Raw genomic sequence first — 20,246 nt, forward strand, 5'->3', positions numbered from 1 at the left:
AACCCAACTGAGATCAGAAAATTCATAAATAATAGCTCTAGATTTCAAGCATGGTGGATACAAGGAAAAACAGCAGGTGAAGGGCCCTTGCTTACAGTAAGTACTGTATTGTGATTTTAAAAAAAATAACACTAATCTTAAAATGGAATGGATGAAAAGTGGAATGTGGAATGTGGAAGCTGAATGGAATCAACCAGAAGAACACTGGTGGACATTATCAAAAACTGCTAAGGAGCACAAGATGTGATGCTTCCTCCTTTCACATCTTACTAAGGTAAGTAACCTATGCAACTACTATGGCTAAGCTTGAATTCAGACTGGTAGAGCCCTACTATTTTCTCCCAAGCCTGTTTAAAAAAGGTGGGTGTATATAAGATGAAAGTTGTTTTTTTCCCCCTGGGATCCAGGACAGGCTTCTTGAGGAGTGGCTGGAATGTCCTCTTCCTTCAGAGAAGCATTGACTACAACCTGGATCCAGCTTCAAATCTCTTCCCAGGAGGGCCAGGGATCCAGTGCACAAATGGGAGAGCTAAAGTATAGCAATAGCATTTAGACTTAAATACCACTTCATAGTGCTTTACAGGCCTCTAAGCAGTTTACAGAGTCAGCCTATTGCCCCCAACAATCCAGGTCCTCATTTTACCCACCTCAGAAGGATTGAAGGCCGAGTCAACATTGAGCCTGGTGAAATTCGAACTGCTAGATTGCAGGCAACTGGCAGTCAGCAGAAGTAGCCTGCAGTACTGCACTCTAACCACTGCGCCACTGTAGTATAGAGTACTTGGTCTTCTTCCTTGAGATTTACAGCTAAGAAATCTTCAACGATGTCTGTTATTTCAACAGAGTCCATCTATCTTGTTTCCAACTTGGAGCAGATAAGACCTGTTTTAGCAAGGCTGTAATAGCTGTCATATGTTTCTTATTCTGGCCAATCCTTATATAAATAAGATCTGAGACACCTTGGCCAACATTTTGCCGATTAGAGTAAAAGTATGGAAGTGATTCTGCCTCACCACTTTTATCACTTACATAATAGGGTCAGATTTTAGTTTACACCTATGTCCAGGCATGTTTACTCTTTGAAGAGCATATTTTAAGCTGTTCTCAGAACACATTCTTCCATATCCTACTTTAGAGAAATAGTCTTTCATTTGAGATCTCGGGTGCAGACAGCCCTCAAAAAATCCTCGATAATGTCCATAAAACCACTTCAGGCATTGCCATCTAAATCACAATTTTAATATGCTAGAAAAAGAAAATAAGTAAAGACATATGGAGCAGATATATTAATAGCATTGTATTAAAATAAAAATTACACTAAATTATTTTTCCTCTTGGCACTACAGTGCATGCAATAACAAGAAGAGGATCTATCTGCTGTGTTAGAAATCACTTGGGATTACTCCTCAGAAACATAAATCTTCCATACCAAATTTGCAGAATAAGGTACTGTTATAAATAATGCAATAGAGCTATGATTATGCGTGGCACGACAAAACCGCGCCTGTCAAAATAGCGGTGATAAAATCACGTCGCTAAAGCCGCAATGTCATCACCGCGCGTCATCACCGCCGCGACAACAGCGCAGCAACAGAAGGGCGCTTTAAAACGACGCCGCGGCAGAAAGCCGATTTCAATTAAGGTAAGGGTTAGGATTAGGTTTAGGGGTTTGTTTTAGGGTTTGTTTTAGGGTTAGGGTTAGGTTTAGGGTACTGAGTGCTTGGGAATGCGTGGATTTGCCCTCCGCGATTATGTCATCGCGGTAGGGTCGCGTTTTTCCTTAGCGCTTCGAACGGCGCGAATTAGTCTTCGCGCTTATGTCTCCGCGGATAAGGGCTTCGCGGATTTGTGGTGGAACCATGATTATGCATGCAAGCCAACTATTCATAATCTTTTTGTTTCTAAAACAGAACGAACAAGAATAGCATTTCTGTGTTGGTGCTACAGTTCTAATTACTGTGACATCTGCAAGCAGAGAAAACAGATAAGGTGCGCTTCAAGTATCTATATTTTCCAATTTATACATCTATTACATTTAAGAACATGATATTCAACCTTATTGAATCCCAACCACCCTTTCTTACATTTCTCTCTCATATCCTTGTGAAGGGAGGCATGCTTAACCACCAAAACAAAACAAATAATTGACTAGCTAGGATGCCAACATTTCAGGGTTGCCTTCCTTAACTATACAACCACAAACATCTTTGTGTAAGCATTTGTGAAAGGTGGTTTGGTATGATGTATGTGTTCCGATTTGCTTCCTCTAAACTCTGATATATACTTGTCTGTGGTAACTTCATTGAATACAATTAAGGATGCTGCCTGGACTGTTTTGTGACCCTGTGGCCTCAACTGCACCTCTAAAATTTGGGGGCAAATCATCAAGGCCAGCCTGATTTCCCATGGTTTCAGAAGAACAAGACAAATAAAAAGGGATACATTAGACCAGGAGTCATCAGTTTAACATTTTAAGTCCCAGCATTTACTCAATCGAAGAAATTAGTTCTCACCATAATAGGAAAATACCCATGTAGGGCAGGAATATGTTTACAGGCATTCTATTATTGTATTTATTATTTTTGAAGGATGTTAAATCCTGAAAACACAGAATTGTAGAAGTGAATCACAAGGATCATCAGTCCAGTCTTTGCAGTGTACAGGAATGTCAAATTGTCCTCAGGGATGATATCCGGGCTCTTCTTCCAAAATATCAGAGGCAGATTACCCACTATCTCTGTACTTAGGTAGGTTATTCCACTGTTCTAGAGGATTTGTTTTAATTAACTTTTTGACAACTTATCTAGGTCCCACATTGTTCATTTACACATTCGTTATGTACCCAGTTAACGGGGCACTTGGTACCATGTCCAAGAATTTTATAAAATACATTAAGAAATTGAAACTTCCTGCAATAACACTAGCAGAACTGCAAAAAGCTGTGCTACTCAAAACATCATACATTTTAAGAAGATACTTGGTTGATACCTAGGATGTTGGCAGCAACCTGTATCAACCATCAGCGCCAGTCAATGATATTTGTGATACATTTTTAAATGTTCAATTGTTTCATGTTTAATGAATAAAAGTTATTATGTGGTTAATCTTTGGGGAGATTCACAGCCTTTGGGGCTGGTTGGTAGCTCAACAGCTCGAGTCCTAACCAAGGACCTTGGAACTGTTAAAGTAACGTTGGAGGATATAAGCTGCTCCAAGTAGGGTGGTTTTTGTAGAATCAGAATGTTCAAGTCTGATAAATTTAAAATTTCCAAATAGCGGGGGAGCCCTTTAGGTATTGCTCCAAGGGCTCCAATTAAAATTGGGAAAACACATGATTTCTTTTTCCACAGTCACTCAACCTCAATTTTCAAGTCCTGGTATTTTGTGATTTTTTTCTTGCTGTTTACCTTCAATTTGTGCATCACCAGGTATTGCAATGTCAATGAACCATACTTTCTTCTTTTCAAGTATTGTTACATCAGGTGTGTTGTAGGCCAAGTGCCTGTCAGTCTGGATTCTGAAGTCCCACAAGATCTTGACTTTCTCATTCTCTAAAACCTTCTCAACCTGATGTTCCCAGTGGTTTTTGCTGTACTCAAATCCAAACTTTTGGCACAATTTCCAGTGAGTGATCGTAGCAATGCGGTCATGGCGTTGTAGGTAGTCAGTTTGTGAAATTTTGCTGCACCCACTGATCAAGTGGTCGACTGTCTCATCTTTCTCATTACAGAGGCGACATTTGCTGTGGGTGGTAACATGTTGAATTTTTGCCTTCATGCAGTTTGTGGCTAAGGCTTGTTCTTGAACTGCCAAAGCCTTCTGTTTCTTTTTTCAGTACTCCTGATCTTAACCAGTTCCAAGTTAGTTTTTGGTCAGCTTTGCCTTCAATACTTTTCAAGAATTGGCCATGCATAGCTTTGCTTTTCCAATTTTCAGCTCGCTTCTCAATTACTTCTCAATTATCTTATTATTATTGAGGTTTATATGTGTTCTACCAATTGTAATTGGAGCCCTTGGAGCAATACCTAAAGGGCTACCTCACTATTTGAAAATTCTAAATTTACCTGACTTGAACATTCTGACTCTACAAAAAACCACCCTACTTGGAAAAGCTTATATCCTCTGACGTTACTTTAACAGTTCCTAGGTCCTTGGTTAGGACTCGAGCTGTTGAGCTACCAACCAGCCCCAAAGGCTGTGAATCTCACCAAAGATTAACCACCTAATAATAATAATGAGGAGGAGGAGGAGGAGGAGATGATGATGATGATGATTTCTAGGTCTGTGGTCTCCAACTCCAGCAGGATCACTGCATCGTCACCATGAGAGATTAATTCCAAAAAAGCAATCTGGCCCCAGTTGCAAACAGTTTGTCCGGCGCTGCCCTAAGCCATTAACGTAACGCGTGAACCCAGCTAAATGCAACCTTTTATTCCAAAACACATTACCCCCAACAACACACTTCATCTTCATCCCAGCTTTTTAATTCAGTTTTCCCCAATTCAGCAGCCACTTCCATCGCCCTGATAGCAGGGACCTGCAGCTGCAGCTTCTACATCTCCGCTAAGCTGCGAGCCCTCGACACTGTACCTCACACTTCCCATCCCACTCTCCCCACAGCTTACGGCGCCACCGGGCGCATGCGCGGCCGCTCGCGCTCCCTCCTTCCCGCCGCCGCCGATTCCCCGCCCCCTCCGCCTGTCAAGATGCGTTCGGCTTCGTCTCCTGACGTAGCGGACCCGGCCTCGGCGTGACGGGGACGAGCTGGCTCGGTCATGGCCCAGCCCGGGGAGACCCCGGCTTCGGAGCCGACGGCGGGTGAGGAAGGGAAGGCCGGGTGCGGGTGGGAGCTGTGCGGGTGGGGAGCCGGCGCCGGCCTGAGGCGCGGCCTGCTAATTCTGCCTCGACCTGGGTGCAAAAGGGGGGCGTGGGAAGCGGGGAGGAATGCAGGCCGCAGAGGGAGCGAGGGAAGGAAGGAAGGAGGGAGGGAAAGAGGAGGGCATGGAAGGAGCGGAACCCCTCGAGCTCCCACAGGCGCTTCTTCCCCTCCCCGCGCAATTCCTGAACCCAGCCCTTCGTCGTCTTCTCCTATCCTTCTTCGTCGCTCTCCTCGCCCGCATCCTTTCGAAGCCCCCCTTTTACCATACCTCTCCCTCTCCGGCTCCGCTGCCTTCCTACTTGGCTCCCGGTCCCTTCTTCTCCTTGGCCCCAGCGGCGTCGCCACCTCCTTGGGCACCATCCCTTTTCGCAACGACTTCTGGCTTCAGCCGCCCATCACTGCGGTCTCTGTCCCCATCGAAGTCCCCTTCTCTCCTCCCCGCCTTTCAAGTGACTCCTGCATTTTTCTTTCCTTCCATTCTCCCAAACAGCTGGTGCTTCTCCTCCCTCCCAGAATAGAATAGAATAAGAGAGTTGGAAGGGACCTTGGAGGTCTCCTAGTCCAACCCCCTGCCTAGGGAGGAAACCCTACACCACTTCAGACAAATAGTTATCCAATCTCTTCTTAAAAACTTCCAGTATTGGAGCATTCACAACTTCTGGTTGTTCCTCTTCTGGAACAAGTTGTTCCCCTTCTGGAGCCATGAGTTTTTTTTCCTTCTTATGTTTGTGTCTTAAACCCCACCCCCAAACTATTTTATTCCTTGCTCTTTTTCTTTCCCGTTAACCCTTCTGCTTTAGCTTTCTTCAGCTTGGAGTTGTACTGGATGCAAGTACGAGTTCTTTGGGGCTCACAATGTTGTGTGAACCCAGCCGATGTATTGTTCAGAAACTGAGTTAACTTAGTGGCCAGGTTATAAATTCAGCCACAAAGTGTTCCTCCCCTTATCTTCTTTGCAAAGCAAGATTTGTCCCACTTGTTATATTTTCTGCTTATAGCTTCCCCCTCATTCTCAAAGTCCCTCAACATTTACTGTTCTGACTTTAGTTCTGACTCTCTTTCCTCTGATCCTCCTTCATACCTATGCAACCACTTACTTTAACTGTCACCTAAACAGACTGTTCTCTCTTCTCCACAGTAACCACTTCCTGCATCCTTGAGGTGTTAAATAGTAATACTAAATGTGATATCAGCTGTGGTAAGGTTGAGACTATCAGGAGCATGGATTAATGTTGTTAGATCAAATAAGCCCAATATTAACTGTATGTTTAATCCCTAGTGGAATCTCCCTACTAGAACAAGTAACAGAGTGAGCTCCCATTACTTGTCCCAGCTTCTGCCAATCTAGCAGTTCTAAAACATTTAAAAATGCAAGTAGAAAATTAGGGACCACCTTTGATGGGAAGGTAACAGCGTTCCGTGCACCTTCGGTGTTTAATCACATTACCACAGAGATGTCTTCGGACAGCGCTGCCTTGTCGGCTTAGAAACAGAGATGAACACCGCCCCCTAGAGTTGGGAACAACTAGCACATATGTGAAGGGAACCTTTACCTTTAATCAATACAAAAATAGGCAGTCAGAAATATGATGGTTATGGCATTTGTCTAAGACTGGAGAGACAGATTCAGGTTTTCCCTCTCCCATGGAAACCGATTGCCAGATTGTAGACTAGCCACTGCTTCATTACAATGAATCTCACAGGTTTATGGTTGTGGAATCAAATTGAAGGGGGAATACTATGTAAACTGCCTTGGCATTCTATTGAAAAGACAGATTTATATCTAATATAAATAAAAAAGAAAAAACTAATTTTATTAATTTTCTAAAGCTGATGTCTCATATTCGTGGACCCGTTGCTCCTTGAACTTTTTTCCTTCTGCTGTATAGGCAGGTTTGCTTCCCTTTTTTTAATCAGCATTTTTCCACTATGTTTGCACACTTGTCTTTTTAAAATAAACAATTTATAGTTGACTTGGAAAATATTGGGAGTATTAATGAAGATATATTATGGGTGATGTTTTCTTAGAAAATAGCAAATGTAATAAATAGGGCAAGTATGTATTAAAATTGTATGTAAGAAGGAGGGGAGCTATTCATAGTGCATGTGCATGTACATGTACAACTACTGTTGGTAGAAGTGTCAATTTTGTAAATGTACGTGACAGTTATACAGAAACTTGCTTTTGTAATTGAATATATAAAATAACATATTTTATTGGTTGCAATTCTAAGCCACAAGGATAGTTATATAAAAGTTGTTTTTAATGCTACATAATCTTGTAAAGTAACTAATAATAATGAATAAATAAAATAGCAATAGCACTTAGACTTATATACCACTTCAAAATGCTTTACAGCCTGTATAAATGGTTTATAGAGTCAGCATATTGCCCCCAAAAATCTGGGCACTCATTTTACTGACTTCGGAAGGATGGAAGGCTGAGTCAACCTTGAGCTGGTGACAATTGAACTGCCAAACTGTACCTAGCAGTCAGTTCTAACCACTGTGCTACCATGGCTCATATGCTTGATTTGCTGGGGAAAGACTTATGAATCTCTGTATTATTTCAGTTACTTCTTTGATAGGAGCAACTCTCCAGGAGAATACACATTTCTACAAAAACTGTATGTGGTAAATGCCACAATATCATATCTTGCTCCCAATCCTAAGAACCCAATTTGGATGGGAGGCTGAGTTAACCTTGAGCTGATAATAAAATTAAAATAAGTTGTAAAACCATCTATTTAGATAAAAAATATTCAATTAATACTGTATTTTTTTGGAATATAAGATGCTCCGAAGTATAAGACGCACCTAGCTTTTGGGGAGGAGAACAAGGGGGAAAATCTGCCTCTGCTTCCTAGCAATTTGCCTCCTTGCAGCAAACAGTAAACAGTACAGAAGATATACACTGTTTGTGGTGTTACATTTCAGACTATACTTGTACAGATGCTGTTAAAATTGATGTGGCTTTCTGGAAGAAAACATTATTTGCCCCTTGCAGCAAATAGCAAGTTTCAATTTCAGTTTAAGCAGGGGCCTCCCAATGATCAGCTGTTTCAAGCTGCAGGGATTGCCATAGCCTATTGTCACCTCCACAAACCCCATTTTCTCCATTTGCTGTATGGAGGTAAATTGCAGGAGGCAAAGGACAAAGGGTGAGGGCGGTGGGTGGGCGGGCTATATTTGGTGTATAAAACACACCCAAATTTTCACCTCTTTTAGGGGGGAAGAAAGTGCGTCTTATACTCCGAAAAATATGGCACTTGGTTACCCAGTCAAAATTCAGAGGAAGTAAATCTAAAAACAGAGGCTAAATTAGATAGACTTTTTAAAGAATAGAATTCCAAGTCATTGGCTAGGATTTTTGTGTTTGTGTGTTCAGCTAATCTTTTCCACTATATGGCAAAATCTATGCAGTTTTCTTGGCAACAGTTTTAAAAGTGGTTGCCACTGTCACCATTTGCAGACTGAGAGTGAGTGACTGGTCCAAAATCATCCAGTTGGCTATTATCTAAGGCAGGACTGGAATTCACAGTCTCACAATTTCCACGCCCGTGCCTTTAACCACAGCAACCAAACTAGTTTTTAGCTAGGTTCATACACTGCACTATACTATGATGCAATTTGCTTGTGGCATTTTATATCATCTTAATCCAACTAAATATAAATCATGGTAAAACAGTTTATGGCTTAGTGGTGTATTGATCAAAATCAGGAAGCAGAACTTCATTTTTCTTCAGTTAAAGGAATCATGAATAAGGTTTAGTTGTAGGATAGAGTTTTGAGACATGGGAAGAAGTTGACGTGTGCTAAAGCAATTTTCAGGTGCCTTAGATTAAAGCCTTTCTGAGCTTTAAATGTTCTTATGAAGTGACTTTATAATCATATATGCATGACGTTGGCTTTTTATTAGGAGTTATATTACATTATTACTCCCACTCTGGACATCAATCCAAATACTGTATATTGGTAAGCTTGTAACTTTTTTATAGTCTTTAGAGGCATTTTCATGGTTGAGTGCATAATTTTAATTCTACTGAGTAGTTGCCATAGTAGTTAGCAATGGCTAGATCTCACCCTTCAGAGAAATGTATGCGTGGTAAACGTTGCAAAACTGGAGACAGACAGTCATGGCCAGTGCAACTACCTGAAAATAAATTACAACATAGAAGTGTGGGTTCTGTAGCTGTTTAAAACTCTTCATGTGAACAAAGAAATGATTAACACCAAGAGATGAATGAAGTCATTTCAGCCAGGAATGGAGCAGATCCCACTTTTGTTACATGGAGGAAAAGGAATGCAAAAACACTTCTCTGAAAATCCACAGTAATTTAAATACAAATATATTAAAGTGCAGGAAGTATCAAAAGAAGAATTACTTTCCCTTGTAACTATTTTTATGTCTGTGCTGATCATAAAAGATAATTTTACCTTTTGGTAACTGGGTTTCTTTAATACAAAACAGGAAGGCCTGTTTTGTATTAAACCTATAATGTATATTTCATTGTGGTTTGAGCTATTGGGAAAATCCAACTTTTTCTATATGGAAACCATGGGTTTGGGGCATGATATATATGGCTACCCAGTTGTGGTTTATTCAAGAAATTATGATTATAATGTGTGAGTGCATCTGTTAAAGTTGATGCATTCAGAATGAAAAGGGTAATCTTGTGGTTATGTGGTTCCATCCTACATCTTAAGAGAATTTAGACACTCCAGTTTACTATACTGTCAATTTTTAAAGTACTGTTACATGAAGCATTTCTGGTTTTTCATCTGTGAAATGCAGAATATTTGTATGATGATCATTTGTTTCCATTATGGAATAAATACTATAGTGAAAAAGAGGTGGAATATATTGATTAAAATTTGTAGTTTATTTGTGTAGTGCAGATTTTGAAAACTTGTTGGGGATTAGAATAGATTAGAATAGAGTAGAATGGAATAGAATAACAGAGGTGGAAGCTACCTTGGAGGTGTTCTAGTCCAACCCCTGCTTAGGCAGGAAATCTATACCATTTCAGACAAAATAGTTATCCAATTTCTTCTTTAAAACTTCCAGTGTTGGAGCATTTACAATTTCTGGAGGTAAGTTGTTACATATTAGATCGCATATGTATTGCAAGAGCAGTTATCTGAAATAGAGATTTGTTTGGAAATAGACAGTTATTTCTTTTGCAAAAATTGAGTACAGGAGGGAAAGAGTTTCTGTCCATTGTAAAATTATCTACCATATTTTGGGGAGTATAAGATGCACCTCCCCCCCAAAAGAGCGTAGAAATGTTGGTGCATCTTATACACCGAAAACAGCCATTTTTGGCCTCCTGAAGCTCCATCCACGCGCACCATTTTTGCAAAAATGGGCAGTTTTTCGCAAAAACAGAGGCGTTTTTGCCTTCCTCCAGCCCCTCAACGCACTCTGTGGGCTTCAACAGGGCTGGGGGAAGGGGAAAATGCCCTAATTTTTGTGAAAGAAGGCCCATTTTACGCCATTTTTTCACAAAAACGGAGGCGTTTTTGCCTTCCTCCATCCCCCCAAAGCACTCTGCAGGCTTCAGCAGGGTTGGTAGAAGGGAAAAATGCCCCCATTTTTGCAAAAATGAGCAAAAAATGAACAATTTTTCAGAAAAATTGAGGCATTTTTGCCTTCCTCTAGCCCCCAGAAGCACTCTGTACACTTCAGCAGGGCTGGAGGAAGGGAAAATGCCCCCATTTTTGTGAAAAATGGCCCATTTTCTGCCAATTTTTCACAAACATGGGGGCATTTTTGCCTTCCTCCCCGTCCTGGTGAAGCTTGCAGAGTGTTCCTGGGGGCCAGGAAGAATAAAAACTTTTTTTTCTTACTTATCCCTTTGAAATCTTGGTGCGTTTTATACACCGATGCATCTTATAGTCCGAAAAATATGGTAATAAGATCAAATGAGATATTGAAGTTCGGGAGATAATGATGGCAACTTCTGAATTTTTTTAAAAGTTGATAATATTGAGTATACAATATGTTCTGGAGAAGAATTAATAACTTTGAATTAACTGTTAACTTATTTTATAGGATAAGATACCTTTTTGTCTGCAGAGGAGGTTGTTTTTAGTGAGGCATAAATACTGAGAATTACTAAGAAAAATTACTAAGAAAAATTGACCAACCCCCCCCCTTTTTTTTCCTGAATTACTAAAGGTTCCTAATTCTTAACTGAAAATCTCTGTTGTATTGTATTGGAATGGGATATTTAAAATTCAATTATTGCTTCAGAATAAAGATTCAGTTGTAAAAATGATAACACTTTCCTTGCATCTAATACATTGTCAGTTGAAATATTATTTTTAACTGTTCAAATTTGCTGCTTAAAATGAGAAGTCATAGAATGCCTGTTTTAAGGCTTACTATTGTAGCCAAGGAGGAGGTCTTAACTTTAATCTTAAACTATATTTTTAGGTCATATTTCCTTTCCTTGCAGTCTATTGTATTGCCAAACTAAGGTTTAATGGTTATTCTATTGTTAAGCAACCACTAATCTTTCAAGAAAATAGCAGTGTGCAAGGGCAGCTATAAAACAAAGCTGCACCTTGTTTTATAATACTTTTTTCTAATCTGCATGGTGCCTCTTTTGAAGAGCTGGGGATAAAGTAAGTTTTCCATACACTATGCAGTCCTGGATTAAGAAATCACTGTTGATTTGTTATTGTTTGCAAAAAAAAGTGCTACCTGACATAGAGGTAGCTATGTGAATATTTTAATTACAACCAGCTGTTTATATCTGTTGTATGAACATAGTGAATCAAACTATGAAGATTAAAAAAACTGCCAGAAAAATACAGTAAAGAAATGACAAAATTTCCTTTTTTTAATATGATAGTGTAATTCTCAGACAGTTTCTGCACTTATTCGATGTTATCATCTTTCCTATCTAAAGAACAGCAACCATATGCTTCCTTTTAAATACAAGTTGTTTTAGATGGAATGCATCTCTAGGTAATTTGACCTTGTAGAACTGGTTCACGCATAATAGCAGTCTTTATTTTGCTATTATTTGAATAAGGTTTCCCTTTTAATATCTATAGTACAGTATGTTAACCGTTTATAATAGTCCTCCAGAAATTATTTAAAGATCCAACTATAATTTACAGTTCCGATTTGGAACTGTTTTTTAGTAGCACATGGAAATTATTTTATGTTGAGGGACTGACAAAAAAAAAGGGATTTTTACTCAAACGAACTAAGAAATTGTGTTGGGAAGCCTTCGGAAGGCCCTTGAACACTCCGGAGGGCGAGCAACCCGGAAGTGACTTGGTTTGCTTGGAGGATCTTTTTTTGCCCTCCAGAGCCTTCAGGGAAGCCTCCTGAAGGCTCCGGAGGGCTAAAACCGGCCCTACGAGGAAACTGGAAGTCCATTCCCGAACTTCCAGTTTGCCTGTAGGGCTGGTTTTGTACGCTCCGGAGGCTTCAGGGAAGCTCTTGAAGCCTCCAGAGGGCCTCTGGGGGGGGGGGGGATAAGGGAGGTTGTTTTCGCCGTCCCAGGCTCCTATAAAGCCTCTGGAGCCTGGGGAGAGTGAAAAAAGCATGCCAAAAATGGGTGTGGCACACCTGCGCATGACCCTCCTCTGCCCCCCCCCCCACTTTTTGCACGCTTTTGGCCATCACTGCTATAGGATTTTCTGCTTCAGCAGGGAGTTGGACTAGAACCATGATGGCGAACCTAGGCACGTGTGCCACAGGTGGCACGCAGAGCTATATTTGCTGGCACGCCAGCTGTCAGCTCCAGCACACATGCGCGTGCTGGCCAGCTGATATTTGCCCTTCTGGAGGGCTGGAGGAGGCCATTTTTGCTCTTCCCAGACTTCCAGAGGTTGGGGAGGGCAAAAAACGGCCCCCAAAAGCCAACAGAAAGTTTGTTCCCGAACTTCTGGTTGGCTCGTTTTTTTGCCCTCCCCAGGCTTCAGGAAAGCCTGTGGGGCCTGCAGAGGGGTCGTGCACACATGCACAAGGATGTTTGTGTGTCACGCATGCATGCGCAGGTGGGGAGGGAGGATTGAACTGGTGTGGGGACGCGCGCGCACAATTTTGACACGTCGTAAGAAAAAGATTCGCCATCACTGGACTAGAAGATCTCCAACTTCCCTTCCAGCACTTATTATTCTGCTTTATCTTGCAGTGTAATCAACAACAGCTGCTGATTGTGATTTGTTCTGAATGAAACCAAGAAGCTACAAGGATAGTAGTGCTTGATGAATAAATGTTTAGAAAATTGTTTCAAATAAGCACTTAAGTATTTGTACATAGGGTTGCATGGTAAAGAAATGAATATAAAATGTAATCGATTGTTTATGATAAAGTATAGTCTTTCAGGGTGAACAGTGTCGACTCAGCTGCATTGGGAGTTGCCAAAAAAGCTTTGAGGAATATCTGTAACCGAGAGGAGTCTTTGCTAAAAATGTATAGAAAATAGTTCTATCTTACGGAGCTTCCTGGCTTAGAGCTAGCTTATTAGATGAACCTGTGTAAAAAGCTCAGTAGAATTTGCTGCACTAAAAAGCTGTTTATTCTATTTTGCCTTTGCTTCATTGGAGTGAGAATTAAGTTTTGATCTGATCATCAGAAAAATTATAGCTGCACAGTATATTTTACAACATGGTAAGTTTCTAAATGCAGATAAATAATTTCAGCTATTGTTGTAATAATCATCTAAAATGATAAAGTGAAATTATTATTTAATGTTTTAGCTTAGTTGTTTATATTTATTTCCTCTGGTTAATTATGACTTTATGGATAGATTATGCATTTTAGCTCTTAAATTAAAAAGCATTGTTTGATATTATCTTTTCCTGCAATTTAATCTAGAATCTCAAGATCCTCTTAACAGTCAATATGTTGTTTTAATAATAGTAATTCATATCCGCTGGTAATGTGAACTGCATTTTTAGTAAGTACATTTCTGGGTTTCTATTGTGAGCTGACAACTTTATGTCAGATAAACAAAGATTACTGAAGTGATAGTGAATGCATGGGTGATGGACTGTTTATATCTCCAAAGGGAAATCATTTTCTATCTTCCATTCCTTTCCCTAAATTTGTCTCTCAAACTTATTTTAGATCCACAGAAGGATGTCTTGCAGTTATAACACACACACACACACACACACACACACACACACACACACACACACACACAAGTATATACATGTATGTATGTATGTATGTATGTATGTATGTAAGTATCTGTCTGTCTGTCTATCTCCTTCCCTCTTTTTTCTCTCTTGAGATATTTCTTGTAGATTGAAAGGGGTAATTATGGATTTCTCAAAGCTTGTTAGATTTGAGTTGAATCGTGTAAACAGAGACAAATTATTTGTGACTCAATCTCTTACTTATTGTATTTATTCTATTTTTAAAACTGTCCAGAATACATCTTCTTCCTTATTTTTAATGTGTTATAAAAATATTTTATGGTATTGTGATCTTCCTGTACCAAGGCAGTACAATTTCTTATGTGGGTGACAAACTTCTATATGCATGAATTGTTTTAGCTAAATAATACAGCCTTTCTTTCAAATATTGTGATTGTAATTACTGGGGTTTTTTGTTTTACAACCTCTGGGAAGTTTGAGAATAGGTAAACAATGCTAGAGCTGTTGGGAGAGGATATTAAATCAAGTAGAAAATTTGATAGAAAATTTCTCTATCAAAAATTGTTTGCATTTGCCTAGGATATCTGTAACTATTTAAGACACATGTTATATGCACATATAGATCAGTTCCTGATCAGGACAAAAAATACAGTGCCTTTATATTTAAAACATTAGGTAATTTTTCTATTGAATAATTTAAAATTGGGCACAGAGTAATATGGGAATGAGCTAAATAATACTTTGAAGTTGTTTGATCTGAAAATATTCTACCTGAAAGCTGCGTGAGAAATTCAAATTTTGGCTTGTGAATTAATATGACTGAACTTTAAAGCAACTTTCTCTGGTGTTTTCCAAATGTATTGAATTTTAACAATCCTAAACTAGAACTAATGCTTGTGCAGAAAGAGCATTTTAGAATTAATGCCGGGACATCTGAGTTGTGCCTACTTGGAAAAGTAAGCAAATACATATAGTCCTCCACTTACGACCACAATAGAGTCCAAACTTTCTGTTAAGGGAGACATTTGTTAAGTGAATCTTGTCCCATTGCCACAGTTAAGTGAATCACTGCAGTTGATATGCTAGTAACCTAATTGTTAAGTGAATCTGGCTTCTCCATTGACTTTGCTTGTCAAAAGGTCACAAAAGGGGATCACATAACCTTGGGACACAGCAACGGTCATAAATATATGTCACTTATCAGGCATGTGAATTTTGATCTTGTGACCTTGGAGATCAGAGGTGGATTCCTACTGGTTCGGCCAAGTAGGTAGTAAGTCAGCCCCCACACACCCAAACTGGTTCTATTGGCGGCACCATCTTGTTTTTTGCTTCTGCGCATGAGCGAACCGGCAGTAAAAGAAGATGGAATCCACCCCTGCTGGAAATGCTCTGAAGGTTGCAACTGTGAAAAATGTCACTTTTTTCAGTGCCGTTGTAACTTTGAGCTATCATACCTTGTATTCAGATTGTTCCTTTTTAACCTAGATTAGTATTTCTTTTTTCTTTCTGTAGCATTTTAAAGAAAAATATCTGTCCTATAGTCATTGTAATAAGGATTTTAGATAGTTCTCATAATAGTTGCTTTGGAGATTGATTTTAAAAGAATGTTATTGTCCTAAATGTTTGATGGAACTCGCCAATATGCTTGCTTATTGGTGGTTTTCTTAATTATTCAATTCAGTTTCTACAGATCTATTTAAATCAAAGTATTCTTATATTTCTAAAAAAGGATAGTGATACTTTTTTTCTGACTATCTAATACAGGGGTGTCAAACTCAAGGCCCGTGGGCCGGATCCAGCCCACAGAATGCTTAGATCTGTCCTGCAGTGCCGCCAAACTATGATTTGTTGAAAAGTCAGAAATGAGACTGAGTAAATCTTGCAGACAACAGTCATCATGATTTGTTTGGTGATTTTTCCTCCCTGTTAATTTGCTATTGCCTTGACTGGTAACTAGTATCAAGCAGAATCTCTTTTAATGTCTGCAAACTCACAATCAGTAAGTCATTCTTCATCTGTTGATAATACTATGAAACTATGGCCAATCTCTAAAATACTTAGACCACCAGGGTAGTTAACATAACCATTCCTAGACATCCTCTTTCTTCTATAAGAGCCTAAGCAGCACTTGGTTTATCATAGAGTTCAAAACAATAAAATAGTTAATTAATGGCTGAAATGGAAGTGGAGGAACACTCAAGATGCTTTCCATATTATATGACATCTCATCCATTTACAGGTTGCCAAAGGAGAGGCAAAACAAACTCGGAGAATTTCAGTATTTTGAAGACAAAATTGATTACATTCATATCAATTTCAACTTCAAAAATGGGATATGAGGTCATAGGGAGGTGACCTCAACAACTGCTTGTTATGTTCAATGGATTGTTTCCAGCTTGTAGATCTCAGGGTTATAGAAAAAGTAAGGTAGAGTGATGAGTCATTTTGCCAGTTTGTTGCCCCTCCTGGGAGATTAAGTAGCAGATGAATGCTGATCCTTTGTTTAAGGAAATGATTAATACTTAAGGAGATGATTAATGCCTTTCTAACTTTTTGGAAGTCAGTTCCATGATGTCAGGAATGTTTATTCTGAATGCATAGGGTTGTTTGGTTTTGAATGGCATTGCTATAAAATATTTTGCCTATTCTGAGTTGAATTGTTATATTGATAAGTACAGATGTTGCTTATCATGGAGAAAAAATACCTGTGTAATCTCTAAAAGTTGACACTGATTTGATGGCACATAATCAAAACAACAAATGTTGCTTACAACATTTTGTCAGTCATAATAGCATTTCTGTCTGAACAGTTCCCTCTGAATTTCCTGCCTGGAGGCATGTATTCTGAATATATTCATTCATATTTGATAGTGCAGCTATGAGTCAGCGACATTTGGGTAAATGTATGGTCCTTGTCTCATGTAATTCAGAACTTAATTGTAAATTCATTATGTGGACTTAAAATATGTTGGAACAATGATTTTGCTTTAAAAATAGCTTTCGTCAGTTTGAGAATTACAATAATTCTAATCTTCCAATTGACTAGGATTACAGAGCACCATAATGCTGTTCAGCCCAGGTGTTCACAATAATGAATCAGCTGTTTTGGGTTTCTGCTGAGTTGCCACTTTTGTTGCTGACATAATATAGAGCATGAAGTAGAATTAGCAAGATTTCTACAGATCAATCTGGTTTAGAGCAAGTTCTGAAAGTTTTGGAAATAATGGGCTGTAATATTAAGAGGAAGGCTGTGTGAGTAGAAATGTATACTGTTGTGTCCCAAACTAGAATAAGTCTTATGGAGGTCTGCTTTATACAACATGATGACCTCAACATTCAATAGGTTGGTAACAGTGAAGTGGTCTGAGAGTTATTTACGAGAGATGGACAGGAAAGAATTGAGTTTCTATTTATCATTTTTCTGCATTAGTGAGTGTGTTGTGTGTGTGTATGTGTTGTAAGTAACATTCATACTTGGTTATTTACCAAGGACATCAACTATCTTGACTTAGAAATACATAACATAATGCAAATGGATAGACTAAGATAGGAAACAGAAGACTAGATAATATTACAAGGTGAGATAAAAAAATCTTCCAAAATAAATATGGTGGATAAAAGATAGTTAAAAGAGTATCAGTTCAATTAAATATGTTACCTCAAGCTAGTATTTATAACATCAAGCCTTTGTATAAATAGTGAGCAAGTTTTTGTATGGCTCTTTTGGTTTATGTCTTTCCTTTTGATCCATTTGTTCTTAAGCTCAGGGTATCAATGAACATTCCAAATAAGATCTCTTTGCAAAAGAAGAAGAATTTGTCCTACCACTACTATTAAAATATTTTGTTCACTATTCCATCTTTATCATCTTAATGGTGAAAAGATGGAAGAAATGAAGAAAATGTAAGTTGAAAAACGAAGAAATAATCATTTGGGATTCTTTGTAATTCTGTGAACAAGTCAGAACAATTGAATGATAGAAACCTCACTTCATGGTAGGGTGTTATTTGCTTATCATACAATTATGCCATATAGAATCAACTTTCTCAATAATTCTTAGTGTTGCTTTGAGAACTGTATAGTAAATTAAGTTGAAATTGCCTATTGCCAATAGTAAGCATCCTCTTAGGGCAAATGGTACTCTGGAACCTTTTATGTATCCATTAGAAATTCATTATCACTCATCCTTTTTTGTTTTGCTTCTTGAACAATCTTTGGAAATTATTGCCTTGACTTAAAGTAGACAAAATTGGCAGTAATAATGACTCACTTATTTGTTAAGGAATCATATTGTCCACAGATCATGATCTTGATCACAGGATTGTAGCTCCTCTTCACCATGAGAAATTCACAATCCAGTTTTTATACCAAATAGCTATAAACATTTGCATCTATTTATTAAATTTATATAGCTGTCCAACTCATGAGAAGTGATTTGGGCAGCATACTAAAAAGTACAATTCTATTTAGAATTATACACTGAACCAGGAATAAAAAAAATGGCAGAAGGGAGGAAACATGCAGTTGATCTTTGAGTATTCTCTGTACCAGAGTATCTTTTTAGATAGAGTGAAGGTACCACAGTCATGCAAATCTTATCAAGTATGAGATATTTTTAGATGATAACTTCCGGGTGTAGTTCCTAACATTATGGTATTATTCAATGCTATGTGAGATATGTGGATTCCTTTGAAAAGAAATTAACTGTTAGAGCATCTTCACAATAACAAAGATGAAGACAATTTCAGTTGTTGTATCAAGTAATAAAGTCATTCAAAGCCAGATATTTTAAAATATTTGGAAAATTATGTATTTACCGTGTTTCCCCAAAAATAAGACATGCCCTGCTAATAAGCCCAATCAGGCTTTTCAGAGTATGCACCATAATAAACCCTCCCCCAACTATTTAAGCGCATACGCAACAGGTCCCCGCCATTACCACTGTACCACCTACTGGTAGAGCTTCCGGGGCAAAAAGAGGGCTCGCTGCAAAAACAGCAGCAGGCAAAGCAAAGTGCTTCCACCACCCCACCCTTCCCTCCCGTGCAAAAAGATCCTGCCGCAAAAACAGCGGCAGACCAGCAATGCGATCACCCCCTCCTGCCTGTTCCTTTTCGTGCAAAAAAACACTGCCCACCCCAATGGTAAAGGCAGCCTGCTTGGTTCCCTTCCTCGCCGTCCCTTTAGCGAGGGGTGGCAGGTGCGAGGGGAGAAGCGAGGCACACCTCTTACCTTTCCAGGTCCGTTGCATTCCTCACCCTTTCGTCCATTGAATCCCCTTGTAAAAAAAACCTCATGAGCTCAACTCGCGAAGTTTTTTTTTTACAAGGGGATTCAATGGGCGAAAGGGTGAGGAACGCAATGAACCTGGAAAGGTAAGAGGCACGCCTTGCAGCCCAACACCGCCCACCTTGCCCCAATGGTAAAGGCAGCCTGCCTGGTTCCCTTCCCCGTCGTCCCTTTAGCAAGGGGTGGCAGCTGGGGGAGAGAAGCAAGATGCGCGTCCTAGCGCAACAGAGACTGACAGCTCCACTGCGTTTCTTGCCCTTTCGCCCCTTTTTTTACAAGGGGATTCAATGGGCGAAAGGGTGAGGAATGCAACGGACCTGGAAAGGTAAGAGGCGCGCCTTGCTTCTCCCCTCCCACCTGCCACCCCTCACTAAAGGGACAGGGGGGAAGGGAACCAGGCAAGGCTGCCTTTACCATTGGTGTGAGATGCGTGATGTTGGGCTGCGAGGCGCGCCTCTTACCTTTCCAGCTCCGTCGCGTTCCTCTTCCTGTTCAGGGAAGCCCCTGGTTAAAAAAAAAAAAACAACTCCTTCTCGTGACTTCAAGAAGTTTGATTGAAATTGTGAGAAGTTTTTTTTTTACCAGCGGCTTCCGTGAACACAATGGCGAGGAACACGATGGAGCTGGAAAGGTAAGAGGCGCGCCTCACTTCTTACCTGCCGCAGAAAATAATAAGCCCTCCCCTATAATAAGTCCAAGGCCATATTTTGTGGGGCAAAAGAAAATAAGACCCTGTCTTATTTTTGGGGAAACACAGTACTTTCTGATTTCAAACTACTGCTATTCTCATTTAAATTTCCTAATGCTGCAAGTGTTCATCATTTCAGATGTGAAATCAAATAAAATAATCTAAATGGATCCAGAGAACCTTCTTTGTTGAAGCATTGATCTTCTAGCATTCTTGGGAATGCTGCTACCCTGCATTCATTTAGAAAATTGTTAAAAG

The 20,246-nt window shown here is 39.5% G+C and overlaps 1 protein-coding gene across 2 annotated transcripts in view; it reads left to right on the forward strand.

Annotated features, from left to right (window-relative positions):
- Positions 1–4,681: 4,681 nt before the first annotated feature.
- Positions 4,682–20,246, forward strand: part of RABEP1 (rabaptin, RAB GTPase binding effector protein 1) — a 55,487-nt gene continuing 39,922 nt past the window's right edge. For both annotated transcript variants that reach the window (XM_087717248.1, XM_087717249.1), the window contains exon 1: positions 4,682–4,818. In XM_087717248.1, coding sequence (XP_087573374.1) covers positions 4,776–4,818 — 43 coding nt within the window. In that variant the 5' untranslated portion in view covers positions 4,682–4,775. The remainder of the gene's footprint in view (positions 4,819–20,246) is intronic.

Source organism: Thamnophis sirtalis, unplaced genomic scaffold (assembly GCF_051295495.1).
Source record: "Thamnophis sirtalis isolate CommonGarterSnake01/CBP01778 unplaced genomic scaffold, rThaSir2_p1.2 scaffold_6, whole genome shotgun sequence".
Classification (NCBI taxonomy): Eukaryota; Metazoa; Chordata; class Lepidosauria; order Squamata; family Natricidae; genus Thamnophis; species Thamnophis sirtalis.